The 19,567-nt window shown below is 32.5% G+C and overlaps 1 protein-coding gene across 2 annotated transcripts; it reads left to right on the top strand.

Annotated features, from left to right (window-relative positions):
* The first annotated feature begins 14,420 nt into the window (after positions 1-14,420).
* Positions 14,421-18,563, top strand: LOC143062451 (uncharacterized). 2 transcript variants are annotated; one of them, XM_076234142.1, is made up of 3 exons: positions 14,421-14,507; positions 16,989-18,284; positions 18,342-18,563. In XM_076234142.1, exons 1-3 carry the CDS (start codon positions 14,447-14,449, stop codon positions 18,548-18,550), a joined length of 1,566 nt encoding a protein of 521 aa, XP_076090257.1. In that variant the 5' UTR covers positions 14,421-14,446; the 3' UTR covers positions 18,551-18,563. The 2 variants fall into 2 exon arrangements, with proteins under 2 accessions (XP_076090257.1, XP_076090256.1); XM_076234141.1 differs by having other exon boundaries at positions 16,989-18,563.
* The last annotated feature ends 1,004 nt before the right edge of the window (positions 18,564-19,567 follow it).

The following is a 19,567-nucleotide window of genomic DNA, read 5'->3' on the forward strand; positions in this document are numbered from 1 at the left end:
CGTTAAAGAAGCGTCATAGATTGGACAGAATATGAACTGAATATATTGTTTTACTGAATGGCTGAATTTATTACAGTTGGCGTCTGGTAGCCCAGTTGCCATTTGGAGAAAACATATGATGGTTGCCCTTCAATGTTTTTATCTTGGACATTAATGAGACATTGTCGATGAATGCAAATTCATAGGCCGGTTGATATATAGTTGAACTGTCCTAATAAATCCATGAAAAAAATTGCCAAAATTCAAACTTACTATTTGTTGTTTTTTATTATGATTATTATTTAGTTTGTCTTATAATTTATCTTCATTTGTATAAAGAAGGTAATCTGGAGTCATTGGAAATATTACGAGTGATTTCAATGAATTTGGGTTATCTTTTATCTGGTATATCGAATTCTTAAATTTATATCTGTTGGTTTCTTTCGAATATTTAATAATTGTTAGTAAACAAGGTGTGTGCACTCTTGTTACATTATTATAAAAACCTGCATGTGAAAATCACGAAAAACAAATAGAAATAATGCAAAAAAAGTCAGCTTCCAATAATTACATTTGGAATTGATAGAAAAGAAAACTCTCCCCAACACATGGTGAGTATGATTTTAAAATTATATGGTCGGTTACAACGACAGCATCTGATAAATATCATTCTTAGTTTGTACACCTACCATATTTAAGACTTCTTCCATGCCAACATCCATAAAATCTACACTCCCTGTTACAATATGTAAATAAATGGGAAATATTAGTTATTTGTTTCTCTTTATTCAAACTTCTAAGTAAACATGAATTGACTGTAATGGTAAATGTCCTGTTTCTTTGTTTAGAGGATAGAATTAAGGTCATATGTCATACATGCACTCCTCTAGCGAATTTCTCAAAGTTATAAGGAAATCAATTCTGAATTGACGAATATTATTAAGTGATATATGTTTTATTTATCTGAACAATCAATGCCGATTCCTTTGTCAATGCACATACAAACATTTCAATCATGCACCAAAATCAATTAATTTGAAAAACATTGATGCAGAAAGCTAAACGGAGACATTTTAAATCCTCTTTCTGATTTTTACAATTCATATTCAAACTATTGCTGTTAAACGTCAAAATGAAGATTAAAAAAAAAAGAATTTGGATGGATCAAACCTCAAATGGGTGATTTTTTATTATGTAAAACGAATGGCATTTTTTGCTTAATTTCATTGGTGAGGACTCATGATCAGTTGCTTTGACATTGACTTATACCCAGAATCTCGTATTCTTATATGTATATAAATTCATCATATATAACAGGATTGAAATTTTATCTTTTATCACAAATGAACAACTGGCACTTCTATGTAAGTATTTGGTTTTGATGTTATATTTGTTATTCTCGTGGGATTTTGTCTGATGCTTGGTCCGTTTCTGTGTGTGTTAGTTACATTGTAGTGTTGTGTCGTTGTTCTCCTCTTATATTTATGCGTTTCCGTCAGTTTTAGTTTGTTACCCCGATTTTGTTTTTTGTCCATGGATTTATGAGTTTGAACAGCGGTATACTACTGTTGCCTTTATTTAGCCTAAACAAGTTTGAAAGTTCCCGTTAAGCGTATCGTCTAATTACCTTGTTCATCACAGCTGACTACAACCTTCTCCGATTCTATAATACCATTCCTTTCCACCTGATTACCCTGTAACCGGTTGTTACACCCTTCACCTACAGGAATACTCCCTAAATTAAAGATAAGCATCGTAAAATAACAAAAGATTCATTAAACTATGGCAAGCCGTTCTCGTCAAAACTATGTTTAAACCATTTTTCGTAAAATTTACACATTGAGAATTACAACAAAGCACACTGAGATTTAAAAACTTCAAAACGCACACTGAGAATTGAAAATTACACACTGAGAATTGAAAATTACACACTGAGAATTAAAAATTACACACTGAGATTTCATAAAGACGCACTGAGATTACAAAAATGAAAAACGCACACTGAGAATTGAAAATTACACACTGAGAATTGAAAATTACACACTGAGATTTCAAAAAGACACACTGAGAATAGATAAACTGAAAACACACACTGAGAATTTGAAATTACATACTGAGAATTTAAAATTACACACTGAGAATTTAAAATTACACACTGAGATTTGTGCGCACTTTTTATGCGCACATATCTAATTAGCATACTTAATCTGAATCTATTACAAGCTTAAAACAACAAGGGGACAGAACTCGTTAGTCCTTCGATTTGGTTCCAAATTATTAATAAAAAAAAACTTTAGAAATACAAGAACAAGAAAGATACCCACTTACTCTTATTACAAAATATAACCAAATGGTGAAAAACTTTATCAAAATTATAAGAACACATTGGAACAATCTGCAAAAGAATGCAGTGAAATTTTTACTCAAGTGTCTATTATAGCATATAAACGTAACAAAAATATAAAAGATTAACTGGCGAAATCAGGGAAACAGTTGGAAGACTTTTGAAAAGGGACACATGTTTAATTACTGGTAGTAATGATCTGAATTATAGGCAACACACTTATGAATATGAGCGATGTTAAGTCTTGAAATTTATTACGAATGTTGGTTAAAGGAATCGCATTTCATATTATAATGACAAGAGTTCTTCAGATAAAGATATTAATCTGTTGAATTATTCATCTTATGAATATTCATTAGTAATTTGCATATTAATCTCAGTGTGTATTTTTGAAATCTCAGTGTGTAATTAACAATTCTCAGTGTGTGTTTTTCAATTTATTTCATCTCAGTGTGTCTTTTTAAAATCTCAGTGTGTAATTTTGAATTCTCAGTGTGTGTTTTTTATTTTTTTAAATCTCAGTGTGTAATTTCGATTTCTCAGTGTGTTATTTTAGGTTTTTAAATCTCAGTGTGTATTTTTTTCGACAAAAAGGTTTAAACATAGTTTTGACGAGAACGGCTTGCCATATTAAACGATCCATTATTCACAAAGAGAAAAAAAAGTAAAATCGTATCTTTGTGGAGCATTGCGAATGAGGGTAATACATCCGACCTATCATAACAGAATATATATCGGCTAATATGTATAAATTCATTTGACCAAATATAAAATTCGTGAATTATCCTCAATCAATTTTACAATCTAGCTTCAGTTTTCATTATTTTCAAGTATGTATCCCGAGCCTTTACAAATGATGCATTGATGTTGTAAACCGACTGCCTATCCTTATGGCCGATTTTGAGGACTGGACGCTGCAGAGAATCTAGGCACTAGGGTCATGACAACAATTTTACTATCCAGAACTGTTTCCCTCAGTCAGCAATCATTCCGCCAGCCTGAGCATAACGTTATACATTTGAAGCTAGATTACTGTTTTCTCATGATTCACGAGGCTTTCAAGCAAAGACGTCTGATTGAATAAAAAACTGTTTGTATTGGGCACACTAAATCCTCAAGAAATAAATGGTATTAAGAGTATAGTACAAATATAACACATGTATCGTTATCAGGGGAGTTTACATGAAATGATTATATTGTCATTACTTTTAAGGTTTTTTGTTCATTTCTGTATTCCATATTTATCTCAGTCAACCACTGATTGGAATTTTTCAACTCCAAATTACAGTTTTGTTTACTGCTGAAGACTGTACGGTGACGGCAATAATTGTATTTTATTAAACTATACTTCCTATTCACGTATATTAGATATAAGAAACATGTGATATGAGTGCCAATGAGACAAACCATTATAGATCTAAGTACGGTCTTCAACACGGAGCCTTGGTTCACATTGAACAGTAAGCTATAAAGGGCCCAAAATAAATGACTAGTGAAATCCCATTTAAATGGGAAAACCGACGGTCTCATCTTTATAAAAAAAGGAGAAACGAGAAACACTTGTGAACCAGACCAAAAAAAAAAACGACAATTACTGAACCTAAGGACAGGTGCAAACAAATGCTGCGGGTTTAAACGTACCAACTTTCACCCTTACCCGGAACAATAGTATAACATCACAACATAGAAAGATACGCTATAAAATATCAATTGAAATAATTTAACTCAATCAAAAGACATATTAATACAAATGAACATACACCGAACGAATAAATTTTTTCTATGACACAGTGTAAATACAAAATCAATCAAATAAGAGGTGAATAAATAATGGCAACAGCAGTATACCGCTGTGAGATGTTAAATGATCTCAGAAAGTCAACTATAGAACATAGAAACATTGAATAAATAACCGCGCCGCCAAATAGAATAATGTAAGGTTAAAAAACACATTTCGTTGTACAGTATAAATGGAGAACTGAAATATGCCTACATATATAAAGGTACTTATTAGCACAAAAGTAAATATACTTTGTTGAAATTGAATATTAAATTCACTGTTTCATGAGAGTTTCAATTTCATGGCACTGATTATTAAAGAAACATACACTATGAGAGATCACATAGTAACCGGTATTAATACATTAACCATCAACCCTTCTTTACGTAACATATAAACAAATCAGTTTGATTTAACTTTAAGTTGACGAAATTGTCGATGAATTCTAACGGCCAATGAATACTTTCTTTTACAAATAATTACGAAGACCATGAAAATTGTCGTTTACGGTAATAGAAAAAATGGTCTGCAGGTTTATAACTCAAATTCCCAAAAAATGTATAATCCAAAGTTTAGTGGAGTTTTGGATTACTGCATGCAACTTATATGTGTATTATAATCGGGCTACTTGTACTGGAAAAAAAGGTTGTATAAAATATTTGTTATTTACATTCATTCTATTTTGAAATAATTAAAATGTTTATTAGTGCAATCTTGTACATATGAATAAGCAAAGAAACATTGAGTGAAAAAATGCCTTCAAAAATCTAAGGTGAAATATGAACTAGGGATAGAAAAGATACAACTTGTTAATAGTTAATTCAAATCAATTCCATAATACGACAATATTCCGATCTAAGACAATAACACAACTTGTCAATAACATTTTGAAAAAGATATTTGTAAAAATTACATTTTTGTTAACGAGAGAACCATAAGATACTGAATGAGGAAACGCCCTTATTACATTCCCGCAACTGTGACGTCAACATCCTTGATGCAATAGTTTTTTTTCTTCTTTGATATAAAATATTACGGTAGATCTTAGACTATTCTCTTGGTATGTGCACAGCGAACGCGGATAAAGATAGCACCCGTTGATTATAAAATTAAGGAAAGCTAACAAAAGAAAAGAACAATCAAACTGCATGTTAAAATAACATACAGAATGTTGCGGGTTAAAAGATGTTAAATGAAGACTTCATTAAAAAAAAAACAATTTTATTTTGATTATGAACTGTTACAGTTTTGTTTATATTTGGACTCGGCAAAAGTCCAAATATGAAATGTCATCGGTTGACTTGGCAATTTAACTTTTTTATTGTCCAATTTTCAAATCTGTATTTGATTTTTTTTAATACATGATATAATCAAGAATTTGTATACAAATCGTTGATATAATTGTGAATGAAAATTTAAAATAAAAATAATCGAGACTTTAGATATGTGTAAATATAATATACTAAGACTTACCTTCTACAAAAGCCGATGCAATGACGAGAATAGCTATGAGTGCACAAAAACGCATTTTATCAACCTAAAACAAAAATCCAAATTAATATTTCTGTGTGCATATCTTGGAAATTATCTAAAATATACTGATTATTCAGTCTTTAAATTGAAATCTAAATAAAGAAAAGCTACTTTTAAAAAATATTTAAATCATAACCGCATATAAACTTGTATAACCTGTTTTCAGAAATAGTTTATGAACGCGCAATGTACGAGACAGGGACGAGTGTGATATATAACTAGCAGATGTGACCAAATTGACATACATATTCTTTCTTTTATCTTATTATTTATAGTTGTATAGCACATACCCCATGACGTCTAATATAACATTAGATCAATGCAAATGATTGCTATTCAAGATATCCAGCACCAAATTGATCTTTCCTTCAAATGTCATAATCCTTCATTTGTTTATTTCAAAAAAGTTCAATTTTGGAAACATTCAAGTGAAAATTTATATTTACGCAGACTGTATGATTCAGATCAATTCGATATTTTATATTTCAGTAAACAAAAAAATATTGTCCTTTTGTATTTGAAAAACCTTCGACGATTTGCGTGTTATGATAAATCATTTGACTTCGTATGTCCTACTCATACATATGTTGACAATTTTCAATGATCTCTTCTAAACATTCTTAAGATGAGAAAGAATCAGATTACAATTGGATCAATGTCCCAATCAAAACTAATATATCTATTATATACATGACCATTCAAATAAAAAAGAGTTTTCCAATCCTGTTTATCCTATAAAGATTTTTTTAATAAAAATAAATTTACAATCGAAGGCTTTACTTTGTTGTGATACATTATTCAACTCTGAACTTTGATCATATGTAGATGATACAGTGCTCTTATTAGAGATGTGAATTCCAACATATTTAATAATAATAAAAAATAATAAAAAAAAATAGTTAAATTTATACATAACAAATATGAATAAATAAATCATTTTAATAAATTTGTACATTACAAATATGAATAAATAAATCATTTTAATAAATTTATACATTACAAATATGAATAAAGAAATCATTTCAATAAAGTTATACATTAAAAATAAGACGAACTTGCAGATATAATATTGTAAGATGTCGTTTCCAGTTTTCCAAATACTTTTGTAACTACAAGCATCTAGTTCATAGCAAAAATTCAACGCATGTTAACAACGATTCTACACGAACGTTTCTCAACATGTCAGAAACATTTATCATTTACAATTACTAATATCTTTTTCTCTGTCGGTTGTTATACCAACTATGATCAACTATAACTTTGAATTGATTTTTTTTTACAATTAGTTCTTATCTTTGTTCCTTTTGTTATATTACTGTTAAATAAAAAGGGGATTTAGTAACCAAAAAATATATTTTGACCCGAAAACATGTCAACATGTCTTGATTATATAATTTACAGCTGAAATACCCAGTATATACTATATTATTAGGGAGTCTTTCATGACTTCAACCATCTACTCGCCCTTATATAGCCTTTTTGTGCTAATGCGGAGTAAAGCAAACAACTATCAACAATAAAAATCAAAGCGCGAAAGCGCTGTAAAGGCAGTTAATTACAGGTTGTGTGTATTTCTAGTCCAGTTATATCATTATCTTCCATAGTACAGAGGTGGTTTGTAGTATTTAAGATTAAGAGTTCTCTTGTACCTAGTTCACCTATAGTCACCCATAGTCTACTGTTTCAGTATATTTTCTGTACCTTGCCACGAAATGCATTTTTAAGACATAAAAGAACTTTTCCTTATTAACATAAGTAGACTATTTTTAATTATTGATTATATACACATATTCAATGACTCCCATCCTATGAAAAGTAGTTCACAAAGATTGACTAGTCACTGTACTGTGTGTATTGCAAGAACATCAAGTAACATAATGGTAAATGTACATAGTAACATGTCAACTCTTTTGATGACCATATTTTTTCTAACTCCAAGCAAAATTATTTTTCAGTATAAACATGATAAAGTAATTTACTGGTATGAATGAAAGAGGAGTTTTTAATTAAGAAAACAATGACATCTGGTGGTCATTTATAATAGCTGTCTCATTAGCATTTTAACCACTTCCCATATTTGCAATTAAGACAATCATGACAATAGAAGAAAATGATGCAACGCCAATCTAATACAAATTTATTTACATAAAAATAAAATTTAGTATACGACTCTTAACAGGTACAAATCCAAGAGCTGATAGCTCTGATGTGGAAGAAGGTGAATAAAAGGTAACTTGAATTACCATAAAAGAAGCCCCACTAACACAGGCTGCTTTGTTCCATTATCGTTATGATGTAATTTTTTTTCTTCAAACAAGAATGTGTCATAAGTACATGGATTTCCCATCCGTACAATCATTTTTTATGTTCAGTGGACTGTGAAAATTAGGTAAAATCTTTAATTTGGCAGTAAAATTAGAAAGATCATATCATAAGGAACACATGTGTACTAAGTTTTAAGTTAGTTGATTTGATTTCAACTTTATAAAAAAACTACCTCGACCATAAACTTTAACCTGAAGCAGGACGGACGAAAGACCAGAAAACATAATAAAATTGAGAATGGAAATGGGGAATGTGCCAAAGAGACAACAACCTGACTATAGACAAAAAAAAAAACCACCAGAAGGTCACCAACAGGTCTGCCCATATATGGGACATAAAGATAGTAAGACTTGTTACATAGATACCCGCCAACTTTTGAAAGTTCCCATGTTTTTTTTCGAACAATTTTAAACATTACAATTTTTAGCTAAGTATTTTGCACGATCTGGATTGTCTAGAAAAAAGTGTCATATTTGTATAATGAACTTACATGCCTTTTTCTTAAGTCTGTTTGCATGATTCTAGTAATTAAATCGTTAGAAAAGATGAACATGTAGCTAGCAGACCAGGGTTTATTTATTTGTGTAAGAATATTAGATGCTTGTTCAAATTTCCAATTTTGAATTATGCACAAAGATGGACCTTTAACAGGTTGGGAACAACACTCCAAATGAGGGGTAACCCTCATTGGAAGAACATTACAACCAACTGTAAAAAATGAGCACCTTTATATTCATAATATTTGATGAAACGTTTCCCCAAGAACTATGCATCTATTAAGTATTAAATGGTCAAAAATTTAAACATGTCAAAAGAATTTTGTGATGTTTCTAAACTTATATATAATCTTCTTTATTAATTTGACCCCTTATTTACAAAATTTGTTCTAAATATAATGAATTTTCCCACTTTTGAGTTAAAAATCTTTAAAATTTTCTTTCTTTTTTTCAACATTAAAATGACCCTTTGTTTTAGGCACAGTCACTCATTTAAGGGACACCACTCATAGGGGGGGGGGGGGCACAACCTGTTTGTTGGTCTTTGTGAAAAAATAGTACATTGTCCTTTAAATGATTTAATAGCATACAAAAATATAATACGTTACAACAAGTATTATGTCAATAAATTAGTGGAAAAAAATACTGTTTATTATCTTTATGGTAGTACAGTCATGACAGTAGACTCTGGCCAATCGGATACCCAAAATGTCAGCTAAAAATATCCGGTTACCCGATATATTCAATTAGACGATGAATGTATATTCATTGAATATTCTACAATAATAAGTAGATCTATTGCTTAATATGTGAAAGAGCTGGAGGATTGATGGAGTGATTTTTATCAGTTACATCACCACGATGCTTGCGTAAAAAATTATCAGCTGATTATGTAATGATTAAATTTGTTTGCACTTGCAGTTTTTAAATCCTATATTTATTAAAATAAATCAAATGTCCTGAAATATTTATGGGAATTATTATCTTCCATCCATAGTTTGTCTTTACTTGTTTAGTATAAAACAAATTAATATCCATTTTTACTTTTTCACACAGGTAAACTAATTTGGCTATAAATAGATCAAAGCATGTCTGTGTAGAATCTCGAATCTAAAATCGTTAGTGTTATAATTTTATTTCTTTAAATAATCAAATTTAAATTTATGAAAATAATCATGATTGATAAAATAGTATTGCATAAAGTTTACGTTTTCGAAAGACTATCTATGTTTAGGTCATAGTTCTAGAGGCTTCTTCACAAATATGTAAACAAACCAATATGGCCGCCACACGTGATTAGGTGTAAAGGGTGTAAAGATCCAGAGAAGAAGATTACCTTTGTACACGTGAACAAAATATTTCTGACAAAAGTCATATTTCTCTTGTCAAAAGGGATTTATATTCATATTGCAATAAATTATTCAGAAGGAGGTAAATTCAGTTTAGATTATATTTCTTATTCTATGAGCATTTAGAGTTTAATCAAAATTCTCCCAACATCAAAGTAGAACGTACTGCTCTTGTCAACTGAGTCATATACACATACACGCGTAGATTGACTGGTACCCGATCGTAATGTAACACATATATCAATTCTAATGCCCGGAACGTAGTAGCGGGAACCAGGATAAGGTTACAAGAGCGCAATTATTCGTAATGCATTTTCCATAGGGTACCACTAGTGTTCCGTATTTTTTTTCTCAAAGACTACACAAACTAGGGAAAAACGGGTGGCAGTTCCTGTTAGTACAAATGCCAGTGTTGCATTACAACCAAAAAAATATATAGGGTCATGCGGCTCAAATTGACTTAAAATGCAGTTGAAAAAAATCGTCTACTTTTTTCGCTTAATGAAAAAGGCATATTTTTAATGGCTGCGACGTGCAGAAATTGAAGATATTTTCTATACTTCGTAAAATGTGAATATGATTTTCGGCAATTTTTAAACCTAATTGGATAAGCTTTCGATTAAATGTAATTCCAATCCTGTATCAACCAATCAGAAGCCGTATAGGATTCTATTCTGAGTACCATCTTGGGGTTTTTAAAAAATAATTGCGCTCTTGTAACCATAATACGTAGACAACATACATAACTAACGAAATTGAAAACGCTTACGGTTTCTCGTTCATAAACCGAATTCCGCTTTGAATTATAGAAAATGCAATATTAATCATGTTCAGTCGACCTTTCATTGTTATATCAACGTTTGAACTGATTAAAAAATCTTTAGATGTCAGATAACACTCGAAATTGACCCGACCTCTTTCCACACGGAATACAAATAATGATAGTTTGTAATCAGGTTGACTGCTTATAATGCAAAATACACATTAATAACAAGTTTTTTAAAAACGAACAATACACACTGATCGTTTCTTTATTTCCCAATGTAAATGAAAGAAACAAAAACCATATCATACCATAAAAAGGAGAGGAGAAAGTTGAACATTTCCGGATCTATTTCTGGCCAAACATAGATTTGTTGGACGTTGCGTATGAAAAGATGTACCTCATGACTTGAAAGTCAGGCCTTAAAAAAACGACTACCACCACATATGAGGGTCTCACAAGGTCGGTCCGGTATATATTTACGTGTATATAGGCTCAACTTTGTTGTAATACAATATTCAACTCTGAACTTTGATCATATAAATATATATATATATATATCATAGGTTTGAACGTAGTTTTCAAGAACATCAGTTGTTCGACCTGTTAGTCAAATGCGTTTTGTTTAAATATACTTTTTCACTTTTTTGGTCTTTTGGAAAATGTTGTTTGTGCTGTTTTAAGACCCTTCTAACACGAAATTTGTTTTCCATGCACATGTATAAAAATTGCGGTTTTTATCCAACGCAATCATAGGTTTGAACGTAGTTTTCAATTTAGACTCGTTTATATTTTTTCGTTTGGGTTTGTATCATATTTTCCCTCCGGTTTATATGATCCGTTCATCCTATAATGACTCTTAAAATTCAAGAGTCTATCTTAAAATGAGGGTACTTTTTCTAAAAATGAGGGTACTTTTTATATGGCCTTCCAAATACCGTTTCGATCCCTAACTTCACTGAAGAGACATTTATTGTCGAAATCCGGATCTGGTGTACTAAAAAAATATTGACACCGTATGTTTGTGGCATAACATCATGGCCACAAGTTAATTTTTTTCTGTTTCGTATTAAATTTATATTAAGATTCATTTTGTTACATCTCGTGATCAATTTTATTTGGCAATCGCCAATGGCAGTCAGCAGGGTTAAAGAACATCAGTTGTTCGACCTGTTAGTCAAATGCGTTTTGTTTGAATATACTTTTTCACTTTTTTTGGTCTTTTGGAAAATGTTGTTTGTGCTGTTTTTAAACCCTTCTACAACGAAATTTGTTTTACATGCACATGCACATAGGTTTGAACGTAGTTTTCAATTTAGACTCGTTTATATACGATATATATATAAGTGCCTATAAATAGCAGCACATGACATACAAATCTATGGGAGTGTGGATTAATCAGTACAGAGATTAATTCAATTACACAAATAAAATTATAGATTGCCTAACAATATAATTTTAACACACTATTTAGTATGTAAATATAAGAATGTTTAAGATATTTACAAAATGATGAAAATAAATGCAATATTTCGCTAGACCAACTAGCTTTATCAAGCGTGCATCTATCCAGGTGAAATCGGATGTAGATGATAAGAAACTTTTGCAGCTCAATGTATATGTTGCACTTAGCTGCTTTGAAAAAAAGAAAATTTTGCAGCTCAATGTCTATGTTGCACTTGCATATATATATACTTGTCCTGCATAAATTGAAGTTTTCAGTTGTTAAAAAATATATTTCTGTGCATAAAAGCTATCATAAACGTAGAACACGACGTGTAGGTGTAGTTAAACGTTTAATTCCCGTTCTATAAATTGATTGGTTACTAAAAACCATTGCTACTCTTCATTGGATAGTGAACAAAGGTTTGATGGACTTAAAGGGGCAATAGCTGTGAAAGTCATGTTTACCGATTTGACTCAAATTCTCATGTTTGATTTATTTACTAAAACAATGTTAAAGGGGGGAGGACCTTTTTCGGGACGTCGGGATCGGGAGTTTTAGGCTCGGGATTTCGGGATTGATCCTTTCGGGATCCAGGAATTCTTTTTCGAATTTCGGGATGTCGGGGTTTAAATTTCTTTAAAATCGGGACCTCGGGATTTCTTGTTTTTAGGTCCGAGATTTCGGGATCAGGACCCCTCCGATCCCCCCGCATCCAAATTATTATAAAAGTGTCAAATAAACCATTTACAGGACATGGGCTCTGGTAATATGTAGCTTCGTTTCGTCTGTATTTAAGTCCAGACGCTATCTAATTTAAAAATATCGAGTTGACCTTCGAAACCTCCGATGGCCATATAAGGGATATACACATAAATATAGATATAAATAGATTAAGTAAACTTGTGCTCTTGGATTTTTGTAGGTCTTTTAAATTTCATATTATAGATTAACAGTATATGATAATCATCGTTTTTACCTGTATAAGAACGATTTTTTTTAAAGGATCGAATCAGTCGATCAAATGATTTACCTTTGTTTCACTTTCAATCTTTACATTCTTTTCCTTTAAATAAACGATTCATGCGTTATCCATCTCTAGCTACGGTTAAATTGAAGTTCACATGAATACGGAATCAATGAGGTCGAATTATCCACTTGCAATGTTTCTTAGTTTATCTTGACAACATTGAACCAAACTTAATGCTAAAAGCAATTTATTATTCCACTAGTCTATTTCATGTATCCCTTTCATTAATGATTGAACAAAAAAAAAACATATTTTAGATTTTTTACAAATCTCGTGGTTAGTGCCCCTTTAATGGTCGACCTAGCAAAGAATCTTGTTATACATTCAATCAAAATGACTGTAGTTACTTTTTTTTTAATAGACATGTATTTAGAAAAGTTAAGTTGCGATGGATAAATTTCTTTTGTTTATTGAGAAATTCCTATCAAGTTTAAAGAATTAACATTTAACTGCATTTCATATAGCAGCAAATGGAATAATCGCGACAAGAAGGAAAGGAGACATACATCTTGTATACATGTTGTACCAAAGAAAATAAGCTGTAAATAAATGCTGTTTTTTTTTGTATTTTTATTATCGTTAATTAACGTTTCGAATAGAAACCATCTGAAAATACAATTGATTTGGAGTTAGTCATTTTGATGAACATCTATCGATTGTTTGTTTTATCTCTCACATTTATTTCGTGTTATAGAATTGATGTCTCCTTGACGTTTATAGTAATCGGCATATTAAGCATACAGTAAAAGTACACATTGTCCAAAAATTCTGCAAGAGTATCTGAAAATTCTATCCATTTTAACGAATTTAGCTAAAACTGCGATTCATATATAACTGCAGGGTGAAGAAACAATAACATAAACGGTGCCATTGTTTTGCACAAGATACGCATTTCTACAATCTCTTCAGTAAGGCTCAAGGCCAAAATATTTGAAAATCCAAACTTTATTAACAAAATGAATAGCTTATAAATATTTTGATATGAGCGCCACTGATGAGTCTTATGTAGACGAAACGCGCGTCTGGCGTACTAAATTATAATCCTGGTACCTTTGATAACTAATTATAAACCTTAAAGGACAAAAAGAATAGCCAAAGCCGGGCAAGGAATCAGACCTTTGTATGGGGAGATGTATTCCTTAATCTAAAAAAATATATTTTAAAAGTTTGTAACAGCAAATTTTTATAACATAGTTGTTAACATCCGTATTTGCATGCCAGTACCGATGTGAATGCTTTATTCCAATGAAAGAAATTGGTTCATATTGGCCATCAAATATAATCTCCCAAAGACTAATAAAGGTATACATCATTGTCACGTATTCTAGTATAATCAAAAGGTCAGAAGAATAGCCTTCATTAAGATAAGTCATAAACTAAAGACCTCATTTAACGTGACACCATGGCGAGAACTGTATTCTTGTTGCTTGGATTATTTCTTCCCGTTCTGATACAATCAGATGGTAAGCCGTTAAAACTGTATATCAAATCTTTGAACATCATTTAAATTGCTAGCGTTTACAAACTAAAAGTATATGCGATAAACGTTCTGGTATTTCTATTATTTACTTGGAGACCTAATCCTGCTGACGCTTCAGTTTAGTCATATCAACTTCTCTTCAACTGATATGAATTTTGTCTGTCAGATGAGCACAGGACCAAAATAGTAAAAATACAAAATTGACCTTTCCAGGGTTTTGGTCTTTCAGCAAATTGTTGACATAAGTACGAAGTTATACATAATAGTACTTTTGATCAGTAAAATTGATTGACTGATCTTTTATTTTTCATTGTTGTGTTGTGGAATATTGTCTGTCTTTCCATGTGATTAATTTTAGCAACTGTGTTTTTCTTCAATTTTATTTTTTATAACCTTCTTCGATTAGTCTATTCAACCAAAAGAAAATTTTGAATTCTGAAACTCTTTTCCTTTATCAACAAGAAATACACTCATCATAGATACCGTCATTAATATTTCAAATGCTCCAGACGCTCGTTTCGTGTAAAACGATTGGTGTCAAAATGGCACTTCTATTATCCTGAAAATGTACCCATTATGTCACATCAAACTCCTAAATGTATAAACCAAGTTTGATAAAAATGCACATTTTAGGTCTTGATCAAATGACTGAATTTTAAAATGCATTCTTAGCATCAACAAAAAATAGTAAAATCAATGAGTATAATTAATTTTCTGTGCTAATGAAAACAGAAAAAAAAACCGGGTCATACGAAAAATATCTCTACCGTAACACTGATATAATCTGGTTTTGATGTCCTTTATGACAAACGTTACATGTGAAAATTGCTACTAATTTATGAATTTTTTTAACCAAATATAAGGGAAATACTTAGATGTACCATATTAGTAAAATCCTTGATAGTTTTCAATTTTGAAGACACCAAAATATCCTTAAATATAAGAATTGATTTTCCTGTTTTACTCTATATGGCATTGCGATGAACGTTCTGGTATTTCTATTATTTACTTGGAGACCTAATCCTGCTATCGCTTCAGTTTATTCATATCAACTTTTCTTCAAACTGATATGAATTTTGTCTGTCAGATGACCACAGGACAATAATAGTAAAAATACAAAATTGACCTTTCTAGGGTTTTGGTCTTTCAGCAAATCGTTGACATAAGTACGAAGTTATACATAATGGTACTTTTGATCAGTAAAATTGATTGACTGATCTTTTATTTTTTATTGTTGCGTTGTGGAATATTGTCTGTCTTTCCATCTGATTAACTTTAGCAATTGTGTTTTTCTTCAATTTTATTTTTTATAACCTTCTTCGATTAGTCTATTCAGCCAAAAGAAAATTTTGGATTCTGATGCTCTTTTCCTTTGTCATTCTATTATCCTGAAAATGTACCTATTATTTCACATCAAACTTCTGTATGTATAAACCAAGTTGGATAAAGATGCATATTTTAGGGCTTTTCAAGAGACAAAACACTAAAGCATATATTAATCTGCTTTTTTTGGGGATATACTAAAAGTTCTAATATTTTGATAAACACGATTTGTTTGACAAGGTTTCCCGTTTACAAGATTAGTATAAGAAACACAGACTATAGTAACTGAAATCCTCTTACATATAATACACGATGTCCGTACTTAGATTGTGAATGTTCAATTGTTCCCAGATTCTAGGAACAAAGGTACATTTGTGAATCAAAATGTTAGTAATCTATCTGACGAGGCTTATTCAGCCTTGGCTCACACAGAATACCAAACTATTAAGGGCTCCAAAAAAGACTAGCGTAAATCATTCAAACGGGGAAACCAACGGATTAATCTATATAAAAAAATGTGAAACGAGAAACACATATGAACCACAACAACAAACGACAACTACTGAACATCAGATTCCTGACTTAGAACAGGTGCAATCAAATGCAGCGGGTTTAAACGTTTTAATATGTACCAATCTTAACCATTATCTGAAACAATAGTGTAACATCCCAACATTGAAAGACACACTATAAAATAGCAATTGAAATGGCTAAACTCAATCAAAAGAAATATTAACACAAGTAATCATACACTGAACGAATACATTTGATATATGGCACAATGTAAATCCAATATCAATAAAATAAGGGGTAAGATGTTTAACAATTTTAGAAAAACAACAACAACCTTGAACAAAAAGCCGTCATATAGAATAATGTACACAGGTAAATGAAAATTATTTTGTCGTTTATTTTACAATACTAGTACAAATGAAAAACGGAAACATTGTTTACAAAATAAATATTTTTGGTGTTCATGGTACTGTATACATAGTTGTATTTCATAATGATCGTTATATGTTTTCAATAACAGAAACATAGTTCTCGATTTCAAATTTTTGTTTTCAAACATTCTGAAAATTAATGTTCTGTTGTCGTTATTATTTCTCTTTTACATCTTTCTCACTTTTTTATTTGATAGGTACGTTTGATCCAAATGCCTTAGGCTTTGGGATGAGCAGCGGATCTGGTAGTGGATCAGAAACTGGGGGGTCTACTGGAGGATTCGGAGGAAGTGGTTTTGGACAGAGCAGTGGATCTGCTAGTAGTGGATTCGGAGGAAGTGGTTTTGGACAGAGCAGCGGATCTGGAAGTGGCTCTGCTAGTGGTGGATTTGGAGGAAGTGGTTTCGGGCAAAGCAGCGGATCTGGAAGTGGATCTGGAAGTGGTTCTGCTAGTGGTGGATTTGGAGGAAGTGGTTTCGGACAAAGCAGTGGATCTGGAAGTGGCTCTGCTAGTGGTGGATTTGGAGGAAGTGGTTTCGGACAAAGCAGCGGATCTGGAAGTGGCTCTTCTAGTGGTGGATTTGGAGGAAGTGGTTTCGGACAAAGCAGCGGATCTGGGAGTGGATCTGGAAGTGGCTCTGCTAGTGGTGGATTTGGAGGAAGTGGTTTCGGACAAAGCAGCGGATCTGGGAGTGGATCTGGAAGTGGCTCTACTAGTGGTGGATTTGGAGGAAGTGGTTTCGGACAAAGCAGCGGATCTGGGAGTGGATCTGGAAGTGGCTCTGCTAGTGGTGGATTTGGAGGAAGTGGTTTCGGACAAAGCAGCGGATCTGGGAGTGGATCTGAAAGTGGCTCTGCTAGTGGTGGATTTGGAGGAAGTGGTTTCGGACAAAGCAGCGGATCTGGAAGTGGCTCTGCTAGTGGTGGATTTGGAGGAAGTGGTTTCGGACAAAGCAGCGGATCTGGGAGTGGATCTGGAAGTGGCTCTACTAGTGGTGGATTTGGAGGAAGTGGTTTCGGACAAAGCAGCGGATCTGGAAGTGGCTCTGCTAGTGGTGGATTTGGAGAAAGTGGTTTCGGACAAAGCAGCGGATCTGGAAGTGGAGGATCTTCTGGAGGATTTGGAAGTGGTTCTGGTTTTGGTAGTGGATCGGGCAGTGGAGGAACTTCTGGTGGATTTGGAAGTGGTTCTGGTTTTGGAAGTGGAGGAGGCGATAGCAGCAGTTCAGGTGGATTTGGAAGTGGTTCTGGTTTTGGTAGTGGATCAGGAAGTGGATCGGGCAGTGGAGGATCTTCTGGAGGATTTGGAAGTGGTTCTGGTTTTGGTAGTGGATCAGGAAGTGGATCGGGCAGTGGAGGAACTTCTGGTGGATTTGGAAGTGGTTCTGGTTTTGGAAGTGGAGGAGGCGATAGCAGCAGTTCAGGTGGATTTGGAAGTGGTTCTGGTTTTGGTAGTGGATCAGGAAGTGGATCGGGCAGTGGAGGAACTTCTGGTGGATTTGGAAGTGGTTCTGGTTTTGGAAGTGGAGGAGGCGATAGCAGCAGTTCAGGTGGATTTGGAAGTGGTTCTGGTTTTGGTAGTGGATCAGGAAGTGGATCGGGCAGTGGAGGAGCTTCTGGTGGATTTGGAAGTAGTTCTGGGTTTGGTAGCAGTAGTTCGTCGTCAAGCAGTGGTAGTTCATCAAGCAGCAGCAGCAGTTCTGGTACATTTGATCCGAATGCAATCAATGCTAACTTCGGAAGTTTTGGTGGAAAATAAACACCAAATGTATTTTCTTTGTTTATATTTTCCGAATCATGCATATATATTGTGTTTCTTTCCTATGTTTCATAAAATAGCAATGGTTCTATCCGAAAAATACTAAGAATAAACATAAAATCTTAGTATATATAAAGTTTGTGTGTTATGTAAATACATCATCATTGGGGTTTAAACTTTTAGTCTTCGACTAAACTATTTCCCGCTTACTATTAATCATAATTCGCTTTGATCGCCTTTACAAAATAAATCAAAGTACTGAAGTACTGAACATCAGATGACCGCAAGTGCTTGTGGATGGTCAAAAGCACATGTCACAGAAAAAGATCACATCTCTATACCTGAAACTGAGGTTAATGTACAGAGATATATATTTTTTTTTTCTGAGACAAGTTCGTGCGTAGATGATGAATAAATGACAGGAAATTCAACCGCACCGTAATAACCATTATATTGTAGTGATACAAATCAGTATACCTGGGATTATTATACTAATATAATAATAGTCCCAGAGTATACACTGGTTTGTTGTTATATATTATATCAATATAATAGTTGCATGTATATTTAATTTTCATCCATTTGTATATCATTCTATTCTACTATTCTAATAATAGTGCAGTGCAAGTACATGGTGGACACTTCTGTAAAAAAAGGATTTTTCTAAAAGATTGGATATGAGAAGCAATTCATATTTTCCCGCAAAAACAATAACAGAGTTACCGGTCCTTGTCGGGTGTGTCGCAAAACGTTCTTGAGATATTCTTCCACAAGCTTTAACACAATTTTTTGGTACGTGTGCTTAGATATTATCAATGATTTTTTTACTTTTAAATATATATCTAACGACAAACATTTTCATATTATTAATTTGTGTTTCTAAAAGATTGGATATGAGAAGCAATTCATATTTTCCCGCAAAAGCAATAACAGAGTTACCGGTCCTTGCCGGGTGTGTCGCAAAACGTTCTTGAGATATTCTTCCACAAGCTTTAACACAATTTTTCGGTACGTGTG

Source organism: Mytilus galloprovincialis, chromosome 2, assembly GCF_965363235.1.
Source record: "Mytilus galloprovincialis chromosome 2, xbMytGall1.hap1.1, whole genome shotgun sequence".
Taxonomy (NCBI): Eukaryota; Metazoa; Mollusca; class Bivalvia; order Mytilida; family Mytilidae; genus Mytilus; species Mytilus galloprovincialis.